Source organism: Corvus cornix, chromosome 6 (assembly GCF_000738735.6).
Source record: "Corvus cornix cornix isolate S_Up_H32 chromosome 6, ASM73873v5, whole genome shotgun sequence".
Lineage (NCBI taxonomy): Eukaryota > Metazoa > Chordata > Aves > Passeriformes > Corvidae > Corvus > Corvus cornix.
Window position 1 is genome coordinate 11,898,581 of NC_046336.1, and position 16,593 is coordinate 11,915,173.

At 39.5% G+C, this 16,593-nt stretch overlaps 1 protein-coding gene across 4 annotated transcripts in view; it reads left to right on the forward strand.

Moving 5' to 3' along the window:
- STN1 (STN1 subunit of CST complex) overlaps positions 1 to 16,593 on the forward strand; it is a 46,970-nt gene that overhangs the window by 10,076 nt on the left and 20,301 nt on the right. For 2 of the 4 annotated variants that reach the window (XM_039554143.1, XM_010409274.4), the window contains exons 2-5: positions 5,391 to 5,530; positions 10,052 to 10,147; positions 14,221 to 14,292; positions 16,071 to 16,232. In XM_039554143.1, the coding sequence (XP_039410077.1) occupies positions 5,398 to 5,530; positions 10,052 to 10,147; positions 14,221 to 14,292; positions 16,071 to 16,232 (463 nt within the window). In that variant the 5' untranslated portion in view covers positions 5,391 to 5,397. Of the gene's footprint in view, positions 1 to 1,044; positions 1,123 to 5,390; positions 5,531 to 10,051; positions 10,148 to 10,760; positions 10,930 to 14,220; positions 14,293 to 16,070; positions 16,233 to 16,593 lie in introns of those variants that run through there. The other 2 variants (XM_010409267.4, XM_010409283.3) reach the window with 2 other exon arrangements.

The following is a 16,593-nucleotide window of genomic DNA, read 5'->3' on the forward strand; positions in this document are numbered from 1 at the left end:
GAAGATTGTTACACGACAGCCATGTCAGTTTATTGATAAAACAAGGCTTTTTGCCCCAACCTGTATCCTGCCTTATGGGCATTGAGGGCAGTACCTTTCTGGGTTGTTGATAGATTCCCCACTGGCTAAAGGTTGCAGTGATGGCCTCTTGTCTTGCACTTCACTTGCCAGGGAAGTGTATTGTAATAGAAACTAATGTAATTAAAAGACACATGATGTTTAAATTTTCAAGGAGTATCTTTAAGAAAAAGTCTGTAATTCTTTCTTTTGGTAAGTTGTTATCTGGACAGCTTAGACGAATGTTAAACCCTTGTAAAAGTAACATTTCAGAAAGTGCTAAACTTCTGGAAGTTCAGAGGAGTTCTAGATTCCTTAATTGCGTTTTGAAACTGTGTTTTTAAATTGGAATTGTACTTATATATAAGAACTGCAAGACATGTAGCATCAAAACTGACAGGATTTCACATGACAGAAGCAGAAGGTGGCTTATTATGAAAGACTGAAAATGCTTGCCCCATCTTGATTTGTAATAGAATAACCAGGGAGGAGGTAGATCCAAACTGGCCTTACCTTTCTGTTTGATAGTTTTCCAACAGCTGTTTTCCAGGAATATTTTTTTTTGTCTTTCAGTAACATGTTTGGGTCTCAGTGATGGTTTTAATCTTGTTACTGGTGTTGGAAACTTTCTTTCAATTATGTGTTTTTAAAAAATCTTTGGGTGAGTTTCGTGTTTAGAATCTTTGTTTTGTATTAATTATAACCAAAGGCTTTACTTCCCAGCTCAGTAAGATTTACTTGTATAATAATACAATGGGTTTATTTGGCTTTAATTTAAAATGTTGTATGTGGCTGTAGGTAATTAAAAACATTTCCTGAAATATGGTGGGTTTGACTGTACCATGCTCGAATTGCCTCTGCTGCTGATGAAGAGTTGAATAATAGTCATTTGTCACATAGGGTGTTGACTCAGACACAGATGATTTCAATTCAGATGACAGAGGGTGTTACAAAACCCAGCTGTTGACTCTGCTCCTCTTTCCACAGGTTGCTTTGTCTGTAGCAGGAATGACTGACCTGTGGAGCAGTTTTTGACAGCCACAGTTTGTGGCCTAATATATTCAAGTAAGCCAATGGTGACTTCAAGTTATTTTAATGCACTGGGTTGGCAACTCCCAACAGTTTAGGAGATGTTTCCAGTGTAAATCGTCAGTGCTAGTATAGTAGTGGCAGCCTTTGGAGAAGAGTGAAGGCCTGGTGGGATGTTTAAGTTGCCTGTATTAGTGCATAAATTCTCTGTTTCTGATTCACAGCTAACTTGAGAAAGAGTCTTTGCAGGAGTGTGCCAGCACTTGCAGAGCAGTTGCAGACAACCACTGGCAGGACACATTTTCTTGGCTCAAAATGATTAATCTCAAACTAAGGCAATTTTCTCCAAGAGCTTTAGTTGTTAATCAAATTTGGAGAAAAGACAACAAGAAACATTAAAACAGATACTCTTCTTTGAGGTTTCAATTGCCCTGGGATTGGAAAAGGACTGTTTAGCTTTTTTTGGAAAAGGTACATGGTGGGCACAAGAATATGAGCCAAGAAATTGATTGACCAGGGCTGATTCTATTGAATAAATCAATTAGGTGTTCAATAGGAAGCTACTGAAACAAGGCTAGCAGGTAGGCTGCTTAGGAGGGAAGAAAGAAAATGGGTTCAGGTGGTGACATGGTTGGGAAGGGTGCCAATTTTCCTTGCTTCTTGGATAATACCTTGCTGAGCTCATAAGATACCTCTGGGGATTATGGACTTGGTTGACTTCTCAGTAGAGTCAGGAAAACTAACACTGATAGCAGTAGGTGGAAGAGACAGCCTTATTTCAGTATGTTAGAATAATCTCAGGTTGAGGCTTCTGGTTTATTTGTATTTAGATACCTACTATGTAGACTTTAGATTTTTGCCCTTCAAACAAAGTTATTTTTCCAAGAAGAACTTAATTCTATTTTGGGTTTTGATTATGCCTTTATAGCCTTTTTCTGGAGTTAAAAATAGAACACAGATATCTTCTATCCAATAAACTTGTGGACTAGATGCTTCTCTTGCCTTTTTTTCTCCTGTATCAGGATTGAATTCCTTGCACTACAGCAACCTCGAAGTCATTACACTGCACTTAAAACCAAAATGCAGAAAGGAATGACCTTTTGCTAGGACTCTGTGTTGTTTATATTGCTAAGACTGATCACCATCTCCCAGCAAAAGCCAGTTAAATCCTTAAACATTTGTACATATAGTATCTGTTCAGAATTGTCTATTGTTTGCTGTCTGGTTCTCACTGATTATAATGTTGTGCATCTCCACAATGCCCCTATTTGCCCCTTGGATCTTCCTTGTACAGGGCAGCTCTTATCTTCCTTGCTGATAGCATATCACCAATGGTACCAGTTAAGAGCTGAAAACACTTCTAGCATAATGGAAAGTTCCACTTTTGCCAGGATGACTCATTAATTAACCTCAGGATGGAGAAGCTTCCTGCGCCAACTTAAGAAAAAGTTACGGGAAGATACTATTATATAGCAAAAGATAAATTGATTGGAAGAATTTTGTCAGCATTGTAGGATTTGTGTTTTCTAATACTCTCAATCTGCCTGAAATAAGCTTGGAAACTCACTGAATAGATACTTTAGAAATAGCTTACATCTTGCTTTGCTGTAGGAGCAGACAGACAACTGCTGAGCAGAGTGGACTGGTACAAGCAGTGTGTAGAGGCAAGTGGTGCATCCAGGAGGCACTAAGTATCTTTTCCTTCCAACTGACCACGAGCTTTTGGCTTCAAATAGCCCACTGTTCCAATGTAGCTACCAAGTCGCCACTTGGGAGGGAAGGAAGAAAATAGGCTTGGTTTTGGGTGGTGTCAGGGATTGGGAGGGTTCTTGGGACCGTGAAGAGGCCAGGGAAGGCTTTGACTGCTGTGCAGAATGCCCTCATGTGCCTGTCAGACATTGCTGAAAGTGAGTGGGTGGCTGGAGTACAGTTTCACTGTCCCAGCCTGGTGTGGATGGAATGTCTGCAACTCAGGACTTCAGCAAATTTGTCCTGTGGACTTCAAGGAATCTTGTGATCCCTTCATAGTGCTGGGGGCATGATTTAGTTTTTTTCAAGGACTCTTTGCCAGATCTGTAAGATAAAGTGTTGTGTCTGTAGCAGGCTTGAACCAAGCAGAGTGGTCTCTACATAAAGACATATGATAGGTGTAAATATCTCCAGTAAGGAGCTGTAACAAGGCCTGGGAGTGAGAAGGAAGCTCCAGAATATGAGATTTAACTCCCAGTACTTTCTGAGATAGAAAGAGCTTTCACTGCAGAAATCTTCTCCCTTCAGAACAGGGAAGTAGTAAAAAATTTCATGGAGATACTTCATTTAAGCTGAAAGTGTGGTTTGGACTTGATCTATTAACATTTGGGCATTTCAGGCTTGACAACTGGCTATAAAATGCCAAAATACAGATACTTTTAATCTCCAGTGGAGCTGCTTCATTGATTTCCCCTCAGATGCAAACATGTGCAGGGGTGAGTTCTGCTTTTTGCCCCAATGAGTGTCTGTTTACCCAAAATACAAATGGTTAGACAGACTTGTTACCTGATTGTCTCTTTTTGGCTGGTTATCTCAGTCTGCTGTCTGTCTAGGAGGAAAAACAGCTGAGACAGGCTTTGTAACCATGCGGAGTAAATCGGGGGGCGTGAAGCAGAAAGGAATATAACTTTTTACTAGAGACTTTTTGCAAGCAAAAAGAGAGAGATAAGGAGATGAATTTTGTTAAGAAAATAAGCATGCCAAGTAAGATACAGGTTCAAACCGTTTGCTCCCTTGAGAAACTTTATGGTTTAAATTTGACATAGACTGTAGCAAGTATCCAAAGAACCGCCATATGGAGGAATAGCATACACTTAGCAGCTTAATTTCTAAATTTCTATTGAACAGTGTCTCAATTCAGCAGCAGAAAAAGGGTGCTTCATGGGGAGACTTGAGTGAGGAAAGAATGGTGTGACTTTTTTGAGTAGATCTTGCGGGTGCAAACAGGAAAGGTTCGGAAGAGAGAGCTGTCTGTAGTGGGGAGAGAGACATGAATCCAGGTGTAAACAAAACTATTTCAGTTTGTTACTCAGTGGTGAACTGACTGCTGGAACTGACTAAATCAAATATTTTCAACATCTCACTAAAGAAATGACCAGTCCAAGGAAGGATAAGTAACACTGGCCTCTTTTACTTAAGTAAAATAAAATAAAAGTTGGACAGGAATCGAATTGTCAACTGCAGTTCTGTACACAGTATAAAGTAGATGTCAGCAACACTGGCATTTTGTGCTACACCCTTTTCTTTTCCCTTGCCTCAAATTAAAGTTTAAGCATTAAAACAGAAACCATGCAGCATCCAGGCTCTGTTTCTCAGTGAACCAAGAGGCTATCGTGATGTTCATGGCGTGTTGTCTCTACATCGGTAGCTACAAGTGCTTCTCCCAGGCTGCAGAGATCACTGGGAGCTGCTTTCTCTCAGGAGACTGGAACTGCCAAACCTCAGCCCTATTACACACTATTCAAAATCAGTCCACTTAGCACCTTTGACTTACAGCTGCGAGGGGCTGACACCCATTGGAGGGTGACCTGGAAAGCCTTACAGGAACAATGTAGCTATCCATACAGGAGAAGCTGATAGAAAGTATTTTAGCTTTCAAATCTTTATGAGGATCTTTGTGAATCGAGTGCTGGGGTTTTTGTCATCAACACCGATAAGCAGAGAATTGCATCTGTAATGGCAGAAGATGGCAGGCGTTAAACTCTGAAATCTGAAAGGGTAAAAGGGGAAAGTAACAATTTCAAAGTTAGTGGAGACTACATGTCCAAAATAAAAAAGGGATGGCTGCTTTTGTTTTCAATAAAGTCATCCTCCCTCAACTCCACAATAAAGCACAAGGATGAACAATGAGAAGAATATGTTAGGGGAGGGAAAGAGAATGATGGGGGGAATAATAATCATCTGTATAGAAAGTAAGCACTTAGGATCCCACAATCCTGCTCTTTTAAACAAATGTTGACTTTGGTTCTCTGTTTATGGATTCGGAGAGGAAAAATCCCTGAAAATCTATTTCATTTGAAGTTACTGAGGAAAATGCCACTGCTAGATTCTCAGTACTTCAAACTAATCATGAGTATTGATACTTTGAATATTTCATGTGGCCACACATGAAATATTGATAGATAAATATAACATTATATTAGATAACCTCTCATCCTCAGCTCTGCTGTGTTACTGTGTTTTAACTCATGAGCTATTTTTTCATTTAGTTGGGGCATATGTGAAAGGGTCTTCACCTGAGTAGAAAACAATTACAGTTCCTTCTGTGTTCACAGGTTTTGGATGCAGTCTGAATCCAAGAAATATGAAGAAGAGATGCCTTCTCTGCACTGGGGGATAGATCCTGTATTTTCTGCATTTGCAAGACTCTATATTAAAGATATTACAGAAATGAGAGAATCTAAACAGGTGCCAGGTATGTATTTATTATAATTGATTTTTGTTGTGCTTTTTATGAAGGGTTTGAAGAATACTTCACGAACATCAGTAGTTTTCCATATGCTTAAGCTAAGTGACATTAGTATCTTTTAACAGTTCTAAGAACAACAGGTTGTATGTGAAATGTATGTGGAAAATAAGGTATATTTGTTAAAATGGCTTTTCTTTCTCTCCAAAACCTCTTTTATGTTAAGGTAATGTTGTGTATCCTCTGTGTGGTAGTGCTTGTTATATTCTGATAAAGTTAATTCTAGAAAATGCTGCTCCTTTCTGGCCATACGTGTTGTATCTCTCCACTGGCTCTACATTTTTTTGCAAAATTTTGACAGACGGATGACATTGCTGGATGTGTGATTTTGCTTTTTCCTATGGATATTAATACATTATAAAACAGATACAAGTTTTGAGGTTTTGTCTCCTATTTCTAGATATGATAGATAGATGTCATTCTTCATACATTGCAACAACCTTATAAATTCTGGCCTCCATGCTGGATGTTACCCTGCACCTTTTCTTTCTGAGCAACTGCTGGCAATGTCTGCTTTGCAGTCTGTGTCCTGCTGGTCTGCAGCCAGTGTCACCCACATGTGAGCATTGGCTGAAGCAGCACAGCTCTGACCTTGAATTGTTGTTTTCACTACACAGACTTTAAATAGACTGCAGTGGGTCTTCTGCTGTGGAAGGGTTCATTACTCCCAACTGAAGCTTGACAAGGTGCAAGATTATCAGAGAGGAACCCACAGAACTTAGAATTAATGAGGAAAAGCAGTAAACCCTAAGCAGAGTGTGTGTCTTTGGTTTGGTTTTGGTGTTTTGGTTTTTTTTTTCTGTCCACAGACACAGAGCACCTCTGTTTGGCTCTTTGAATATGATTTGCCTTGTAGGTTTTGTTATTCTTCTTCAGTTTTCTTTAACAGCAAGGACAACAGCAGTGCTATTTTTGCAGAAACAGAGGTCTTTTTGCTCTTCTCACAACCATGTTTATGTACATAGGGACTTCACAAACCACAAATAGCAATATACCTATATCTTCGTTATTTAACGTGGTGGGAGACTTTTGTCTTAAATCCATTGCAAGAATTAGGCTACAGACTGTTGTTCATGTTTGTCCTACAGTAAGTTTTATTTAGAGGCCTTTTTAAACTGTCTTCTAGTAGTACTGGTGTAGGAAATGCATCTGGTAAAAACTGTTCTTCCTCAGTTACAGATATTTTTATTGTTTTCAAACAAAATACAACACAATTCAATGCCAGCAGAATTGGATTGTGGTTTGGACTTGAGCATTAGTACATACACATGTGAAAATATATTCAGAATAATTAACCTTATAAACACCAACAAACGTTTCATGATAGCAGGAGCAGTCCTAGAAGGTACAGTCCTGCTCTCTTTTTTTATCTCTAAATTACCTGAATTTCTCTTCTTACTTCTCTTCCTGTTCTTTTACTTAACTGACTTGGCTTCTGCTTCAGGAACTTTTTCAGTTTTGTTATTACCTTTGGGTTTTTTTAAGATGATCCTAAGGATGTGGTATCTGTCATGTCAAGATATCAGCCTTTACAGTTAGTACGTTTGAGCTTTCTCCACTTCCTGTGCATCTGGCATTCTGCACATTTAAGCTTGCTTGTAATCCTGTATCATTTTCTAAACCAAACTTCAAATAAAATGTAATTTCCTAGAACCAGCATCCTGAATTTTGTTTATTTTCCTGGTGCTGTGTATATACCAAACCAGACGTTTTTCAGCCTATCTTATTTATTGGCAACAAATGATAGCACAACAAAAACACTAAAATTAATACCTTTTGGGGAAGGAAGAATGTAGGTGTTTGTTGTCAATGCTTCCTGCCTTTAATGGGCTTTTAAAGACCAGCTGAAGCTAAGTATATGATTGGCTATAAATCAGTCATTAAGTAATGGTAATTAAGAATGAATGAGTGCAAAACAAAAAGTTGTAACTAGGAAGAATGGAAAGAAACAGACTGAATGTCAGGAAAAACATCCCTAGAATGACATCTGTTAGACCATGGCACAGCCTTCCCAGGAAAAAGGTGGGATGCCCTTCACTGGGATTGTTTATATCCTGACTGTACAGATTGCCAGGAATTTACTGTACAAAATGGTCTTGTATTGGCCCTGAGGAAATGGACTGAATGACCTAATGAGTTTTTTTCTTTCCATTTTTAAGCATTAGGATTTGATGCCACAGTGACTAATCCCATAAAACAACACACAGGGAAGCAGTAAACCTGGCCAATTACTCTGCTGCTATAAATGGTGACACGAAGGCTGGAAAACCTCCCAGATAAAAACAGCAATTGTGTTGTCTTAGCAGCCTTGCAATGAGAGTGGGTGTCAAACTCAGTTGTAACACATAATCATATCATGGAAATGAGCTTTTCTCAGAGTTATCATGCACCACTGCTTTGTGACAGCTTATCAACGAGCAAAGGAAGCTGCAAATAGCATAAAAGGAGGTAATAATAATTAAAGCAATGGCAAACAGCACAGTAATGCTGGTACAGACATGACCAGCACTTGCCCTAGAGAGCTCTCTATCTATAGCCCCCTGTAGCGCTGCTGTGGCTGTTGTGGCAATGGCATATTGCTCTGTGTGTTGTTTACTGGGGTACTAGGAACCGCACTGAATATGTTTGTCCATAGCTTCAAATATTTAAAATATTTTTATTGCTACCAATATGGACTTAATTTGAACAAATAAACTGCCAAAGAAGTAATTTACACCTTGAAGTCAAGTCCAACAACTTTTAATAGGTCAAATATAATTTCATTCTTCAAATTAATTTGGGTAGTTTCTCGGAGAGTAAGGGTGGAGTTCTATGTGAATTTATGGGGATGGAGAGAACCAGTTTTATTTGGTCTCTGTCATCCACCAAAACTCAGCTTACTAACTGGGAAACGAACATAATGACATGTTGCTTGTTTGCATAATCAGGAGCTTGGAGTCTCTGCTCTACACACTTACCCTGAAACTAGCCCAGACCTTTTACAGAGATGTTGTAAGATTCAGTGAATGACTGCATACACTGGGAGCATCTCCACTGGGGGTTTGTATAGCAGTGTTTATCTGTGCCCTGGTAAATGGAAGGAGAGGCAAGTGGACAGACCTGCTAAACATTCTCTGTGCCAGACCTGACCAGTGACTGCATGATGAGTATAGCCAGATCTGAGATGATAGCCATAGATGCATCCTCAAAACATTGCAGTGGATTTTCATGAGCAAAACTTCTGTTTATGAGCTGCTTGGCTGATCACCTCTGATTTCTTCTGAAACTTTGGTGTTTTCTCTCTGTCTTGCGTGAAGAAAGTTAATTCCAGGCTCATTTAAGGCTGCTAGCTATGTAGGACAAGTTATTTTTGGATTTTGGTTTTGGTTTTTTTTTTTGTACAGAACATTTTTCTGACTCCCTTGCTGCCATGTTTCTCCCTCCCTTTGTAAGAATAACACTTGCCACAGTGTATGGAGCCAAATGTTCCCTTCTGAGTCCCTCGAGTTATCTAGTTTTCAGAAGACAGTTATTGAACATCCCAGATGGCTTATTTCAGTAAAGCAGCAGTATTTGAAAACTGAAGAAAACACATTCACTGAAAACTAGCCAGCCCAGGGTATATTTGGAGCTTATTGCCCTATTTTCCTCCTGCTGGTGGACTGTGAAGCCTCAGTGTATGATGTTTACATTAGTGTTTGTTAACAACATTTGTCACCCTCTTGAAAGGGATTACGGAGGGAGGCAACCTCTGTGCTGTCAGAGTCCACTGGGCTCTGATTTCTCACTGTTTCCTGGACATGTTTCTAAGTGTTATTCAAGTTATCTTTATAGATGCGCAGAAATAGCTTTGAAGGGATGTTTTTAGAATGTGTGTTTTCAGAAACTGAAGTTCAGGATGCAGTCCACAATGACTGCAGTAGTGTACTCTGCAGTCTGAGAGGGCTGTTGCTCTCCCCCTGCCCCCATGGCTCCTGTTCTTCTAGAAATGAAAGACAGAATTATGTTAGTTTTCCTTTTGGAGGATCTGCCTTAATCAGTCACAGCTGCATTGTGAGAAGCTCAAACTGCTTCCTTTGTGTTCTATTATTTATTCTGAAGCCTTATGAAGATATAAAAAAACCCAAAACCAAACAACAAAGCAAAGTAAAACAAAAACCCAAATAAAGCAACAAAACAAACAAACAACCCCCCCCTAATGCCTGCAGCAAACAAACTGTTTTTCAGATCCAAACGTGCAAGAAAGCAAGAGGTTAATAAGGTTATGGCACCCTACAAAAGCAAGCTTTTGGTATCCTAAGTAGAGCTGATACTTTCTCCTTTTAGTGTTCCTAGTCACCAGTGATTTAGGGTTTTTTTCCTGTGTAGGCATTGTATAATTTAAGATATATTAAATATGTAAGAAAGTGAGTTTTTTACTGACAAATGTGACTATGTAGGGTAGGGTGTTGAAAGAAATAGTTACACTAATCAAGAATGTTTTGTGCCCAGGTATATTCTTTTATAATGGACATCCAGTAAGACAGGTGGATGTTGTTGGGATAGTGGTTCAAACGAAGGAGCGAGAGGCCTTTTATAATTATGGAGGTAAGGAAAATTTATTTCTTCCCTTCTTCTTGCACTTACCAGCCTTCTGTCTTAGTTACTGCTAGAACTGAAAGGTTTCCTTGTTTGATCATTGTCTATTATTGAAACAAATGTGCTCTTATCCTAATAAAATGTGTATCTGCAGCTGAGATTACTTGGCAAATGTAGGGAAGCTACTGTTTATCTCCGCTTCAAAAATAGAGAATTAAATAGTTAACACAGAGTAATTGATTCATTTGGGGTCATGTAGCAAATCTTAATTTTGGTTGTTGCTTTGTCACTGGACTCTACCACTTTCCCCTCCTATATATGCAGTTCTTTTGATCAGATGCAAACAGATTTAATGGTGCCCACAAATGGGAAATCACTTCTTCCATATTTGAACCTTAGAAATCCCTTCTGAATTTTTGTATGTCTTGTCATTTCTTGGACCAAACTTCTAATAACAGTCAGGAGCTTGTTTATGTTTTGATGCACAAGAGTCTCAACAAATTAACTCAAGCATCATAGTACCAGTCCTTGCCAACACCAGCTGGGAGTTGTCTCCTCCCTATTGCTTTTCCCAGTATTCAATTTTATTAATATGGAAACATCTGATTGTCATTTTGTTCAGCTGTCTTTTACATCTGGAGAAAAAGCAGAGTGGAGCAGTGGTGATGTGGCAAGTTTCAAAAGGTGGGGGAAGGTCACCTCACAGTAGGAAGGGGGAGCCAAATGTACAGATCCTATTGAAGCCCTTATGCCCAGTGCCTTCCTCTGCCATGGATTTTCACCTGGTGGAGGTAAGTCTCCTTCCCAATTCCCTTCCTTGTAAAACTGAGTCAGCTGCAGTTCCTTGACCCTCGGGACTGCTGTGAAGATACAGCTGACAACTTAACCAGGTCCCAGGTTCCCCAGCATCAAACTGCTGCAGAGTGGCATTGACTGCAAATGCATTTATCACTTCAAGAGAACAGAGGAAGACAGAACCAAAATGACCAAGACAAAACCGATTCCATGGGCAAGGGTTTTCCATGCTGCTCTCAGCATCAGTTTAACAACTAAACCTGTTGAAAATGTTTGACTGAGGCAGAAAGTGGAGGAATAGAAAGAAGAAGAAACTGCAGAGTAATGGAATTAAGGCCTTAGATCAGCCTGCCTTCAAGTGCAGCTCACAGTGAGCCTGGCTTCCTGCTGTCCTTTCAGGTCCAATTCCACTCTTTGTTCCAGCAGTTCCTGGTTTGAGTTTTCAGGCTACCTGCCAGGGTGTCCCTCCCCAGCTTGCCCTCCCTTTCAGGCAGGCCGACTCCACCAGTGCAAAATTGTAACTTCTTAGACAGTTTCCTGCTTGTAACTTCTTGCATCTCTCAGTTCAACAGACTCTGGTGAGTCACAGGGGTTGCATCAGTTGCAGTGCCACACACTGCTCGGGACTTGCTCACTTTCCATCTGCTTAAAAGTGACTTACAAAGCAGTTCCCCCTTTGTACTTTACCTCTGATACGGAACTGAAATGTCTTTGTGTCGCTGGCATGATCCCCCCCCCTCCATTTCCTTTCTGTCTGCTTCAGAATACACACCACTCACTTTAGAGAATCTTAGGTCCTCTGCTGAAAACTACAGCCAGAACTGGTGACAAAATCATAACTGTAAAAAGGAGTTCATTGACTCTTTCCTGGCTTAAAAAATAAAAATTACAGCTGTAAAACCTGATTTCGACACTTTGATTTGATTGTTTATTGTTATTTTTATAATAAGTTAGGAGAAAGATATCTAATTAAAATGTACCTTTGATCAAGCTCATATTTTAGCTAATGCACCTTTCTGACCTCTTTTTTTCTCCTTTCCTTTTTAACAAAACCAAACATCACATGTGGTTTTATTTGTACTCGAAAACTGATTTGAAAGGTTGAAAGGCAGTTGCCTTAAAATCAAATTTTAAAAAAATCACTAGCATCTCAGTAGGTTCATGCAGGCCTGACAAGAGCCATACCCTTTTTGTCATAAAGAAATAAAAATTAACACAATTGTCTCATTTAACAGATAGCTTTGAGCTACCCTTCAAATAATCAAGCAAGAATCAAAGAAACCAAAGCCAAACAAACAAAAACCAGGAAAAAAACCCCAACAAACAAACAAAAAGTAAACCCACAGAAAACCCAAATAAACAAAAGTTTAAATCCAAAGAGATGAGGAAGGGCGGCACGGGGAGCACAGGAAGTTTTCAAAAGTTTGTAGACCCCTTGAGTGCATTTAAAATAGATTAACATTCTCTTGTCTCATTAGCATACAATTGCAAGAGTTCTCATTCATCTGCACTTCAGGAGTTGCTTGTCTTTTTGCTCAAAGCTTTCATCTATGAAATTGAAAAATTTGTTTCAGAACCTTGCTCTGCTACCAGTTTCCTTGTGTGGTCAAGTACAGGTCAGTCTCTCCAGGACTCTGTCTTCAGCTGTTACATTGAGGAGGTGAAGTCTGGCCTCCCAGTCCTTCAGTCTTGTTTGGTTTGTTTCCAAGCCCTTCTTGGGAAGCCTGTCTGTCTGAGTTGGTGCAAGCTGGAACATCTAGGAGCTGTGGGAATGCAAGAGTGAAATGTCATCTGCCCTGCTTCTCGTTGCCATTGCTGGCTTGCATGGATGGCTTGGCATGGTTTATGAGGGTTCTGACTCCTACTAAAATAGTTGCTGTCTGTCTGTACCAAGGAGAGGAAATCCTACCAGCAGATCGTTATCTGTGCTCTGGTACAAAATTAAAGCTGCTGAAATAGTTGCAGACACAGCAGCTCAAAACAGAGATAGCAGAGAGGAGCATAGCTTTGTGATGGAATTTGGAATTGCCTGCATCTTAAAAATGCTGTAGGTTTGCTAATAGGAATGTGCAGCTAAACTACTCAGAAACAGGAAGGCAAGACAATGATTTGAAATTAGACCCCCCAAATAGGGAGATTGTTTTAAAACACGTGAGACGATGCAAAGGCATTTTGCTTTGATGTTATGGTTCTCAGAGGAAATGACTGCAGGTACCAATCAGCACCTTCCTGGTAAACATTGCTGTTACTTTTTTAGTCATGGATCTAGTTTAAGGAGCAGAAGAAAATTGCATGTTTCCATTTGTGAGGAGTAGAATCTCAGTCTTGGAGATGTTACATTAAAGAAGCAAGGTGCTTGAAGCATTGGCTGGATGATCCTTGACAGACATTTAGTGCCTTTCTAGTGTTTGTTGCACAGGCTGTCTATATATATACAGTCCCTTGATCTACAGAAAATTGATTCTTCTGACAGTTTTTAGTTTCCTTTGAGTTTTCTCTTTTCCTGCTGTCATCGATAACGCAGTGCCTGGAGCAGAATCGTAAAACTTATTTTCATTGGATACTGGCAAAACAGGAAAAACAACTCCATGCTCAGGAGAAGGTGTTGAGCAGCGGAAGTGGCATGCATGCCACCAGCACCTACACCTTAAGTTGGGAATTCCTGGCTTAGAGCAGAACCACAAGCATGTACTGTCTTCTGTCCTTCCTGCCTAGAGGAGCTGCCTTTCTGCTCACTGGACATCATCTTATACGGGAAAGGCCAGAGGCTCTGGGCACAATATTGGCATGGAAACCAAAGCAGCTGCAGGTAGCAGCACTCCTGGTTTATTTACATGGTTGTACCCCCGAATGTTGAAGTGCTGTTTCCTCACTGTAACGGTAATGCTTCTGTGGTTTGTGCCTGGTTTCCTGTTTCAATTTGTCTGACTTCAGCTTTCAATACTGATTCTTCTTCGGACTTTGTCAACAAGATTGAAACCCCTTAGTATCCAATATATGTACTGAAGTCTCATCATTTACATTAGTGCTTGATCTTTCTTTGAGAATATACATGTTACTTTGCTGACTATGCACATAAGCACATCTGGTGCTAAGCTACTTCCATGTCTGAAATTGTGGAAATTATTTCAGATATGTAAGTAGGGTTTGGACACCCACTTTCCCTTTCAGACTGGTTGGAATGAAATATCCTTGGCAGTTAACTCCCTACATATTTATGTACCTTCACTTCTTGGAACATGACTACCTGCTTTCCTATTCTGTAATTCTTGCAATTTTTTTTGCAGTGGATGATAGTACTGGAGTTATAAATTGTGTCTGCTGGAAAAATCCCATGGTAGCAGAAACACCTTTATCAGGTAATTTATCAAATAAATAATTCCTCTTTTGACTGTATGTTTTTACTTATGTCTGTTTTACATAATTTAGTAAGTGATCAAGCTTGCAGAAGAGCAAATTCGACTGTTCAATTTTTTTTTTTTTTAAAACCACCACATCATACAGCCTGGGCCATTTTGGGAATTTTCTATTAGTTTTTGTGTTGTGTTCAATGGTGATGCCAATAAAACCATTACATTATGTCCTATCCCTGCCTTTTACTTATTTGAGTAATATGATATTTCAGTTCTATGCTGTGACATTGTTCAGAGAATTTGCCTCTTAAAGTTCTTTCTGTGACTTCATCTAGTAAGGAGCTAGGCTGGAAATGTGCCACAACTTCTGTTTCCAAAGTCAGTCCATTGACCTGCCCTTGTGATAGTGGTTTCAGGATTTATCCTCACTTTGTTTGTATTCATATTCTGCTCATACAGACTCTGTGAGCAATGAATTTGAAAGCAGCTTCAAACACAGTAGGAGGATGCCAGCAGTCTTTTACAATTTGGGCAAGTACTAAGTGTGCAGTAATTGTGCATTTGAAATGAATGTATTATTGCACTCACTAACAGAACAACTCACTAGTGTCTGGCTGTCTCTTTGCTTTTTCTCTCCCACTGTTTCTTGTAGATCAAAGTACAGAGTTCTTTCTACTTTGGATCTTCCTGGAAGCCCATGTTGTGGATTGACAACCCTAATATGGAGCTGATCAAATCCTACTGAAATAAATCTTACTAGTGTCATCTGCAGTGTTAGGGATACATATTAATAGAATGAAGAAAGGAAAGCTTGATGTAAAAGTTAAAAACTCTGATGTCTGTGGAACAAGCCCATTTATACAGACAGATAATTGATACTTATATTGAACAATGATATGACAGGTGGTACAAATGGTCCCAACTGGAATGTAGAAGACAGCTCTGACTTTGGAGAGGTGATGATCTGGCACAGCTCTCAGGAAAAAAAGGAGACGCACAATCAAATCAGTTTTGAGGAACTTAAATGAGGAACTCAGATGCATTAAAAGGAATTGCATGCAATACTGCTTCAAATAGAATGAAAGCCAAGAATGCTTTTCAGCCTTGTATTCTTGTTTTACACATACATCAGTAGTGCTTGGATGGACACAATGCTAATAATGGAGATGGATTCATTTGTACCTGCTAAAGAAAGCTCTTAGGGAGCACAGGAAACTTTCTTCCAGCCTTTTGTAATTTTGATCAGGGATGTTTGGAGCATTAATCAGGTTTTAAGTTATGAAGGATTTACTGTCCTGCAAAGCTGTGTTATGTAAATGTCAAGTTCTGTCAAGTTGCATTCACCTCAGTTGCATTCACCTCAGTGTAGACATCAAATTGCATCACATGAATGCTTTGGCCCCACCTCAGATGACTCATTCTTCTTTTATATAAAAAGTTCAGCTGACTTTTCTTTTCTCCTCTCGTCCATCTTAGCATGACAAAACCAAAAAACAACAAAAACCATTTCAAATTTGTTTCAATTTTCCAACCCATCTATGACATTTTCAGTGGTAAATCAGTATCTCCTCCCTTTTATATTTTCCCCACGTGAACTATTTAAGTAAATATAATACTGTAAACTAACTTTGTCACCCAGAAGTTTTGCTACCCAGGATACATGGTGCCTGGGACCTTACCCATTTTTAGTAATATGACTCCTGTGCTGCTTTGGTGGATGAATGCAAAAGGACAATTAATGCATTGACTTTAATGTCTGACTCCTTTTCCCTCACTTCTTGCAGGTCATCCAAGCACACCCAGCAGTCTCACTGTGTTTGAACAGATGAAGAAACTTCAAGAAATAGTGAGCCAGAAAACCAAGCTGGAGATTGGGGATGTTGTCAGGGTCAGAGGTCACATCCGAACCTATAGGCAGCAAAGAGAAATTCAGGCTTCATGTTTTTGTGAGTGATTTGAATCTGGACATGTGTAACTAAGATGTCTGAATCTGTGAAAATATCTGAGCTGTATGTAATTAATTGGATATTTTCCACTTTATTTTCTGGCATCTCATTTTCCTAAGGATTTTCATCTGTATATCTTTATTTCAATTGTAGCAGCATAAGGCTGGAAGACACGCTATGTAATGTGTGAGATTAGATTGCCTGTAAACGAGGCATTCCTGGAAAAACTGTAGAAGCTGATTAGCATGCATACAAGAATACTGTGCAGATACTGTGGTTGGATGTCTGCAAGAGTGATTTGCTCTTCAGATTTCTCTGTGTTGAAGTGGAGCAGCCAAAGCCCATGGGAAGGGAGCTGGTG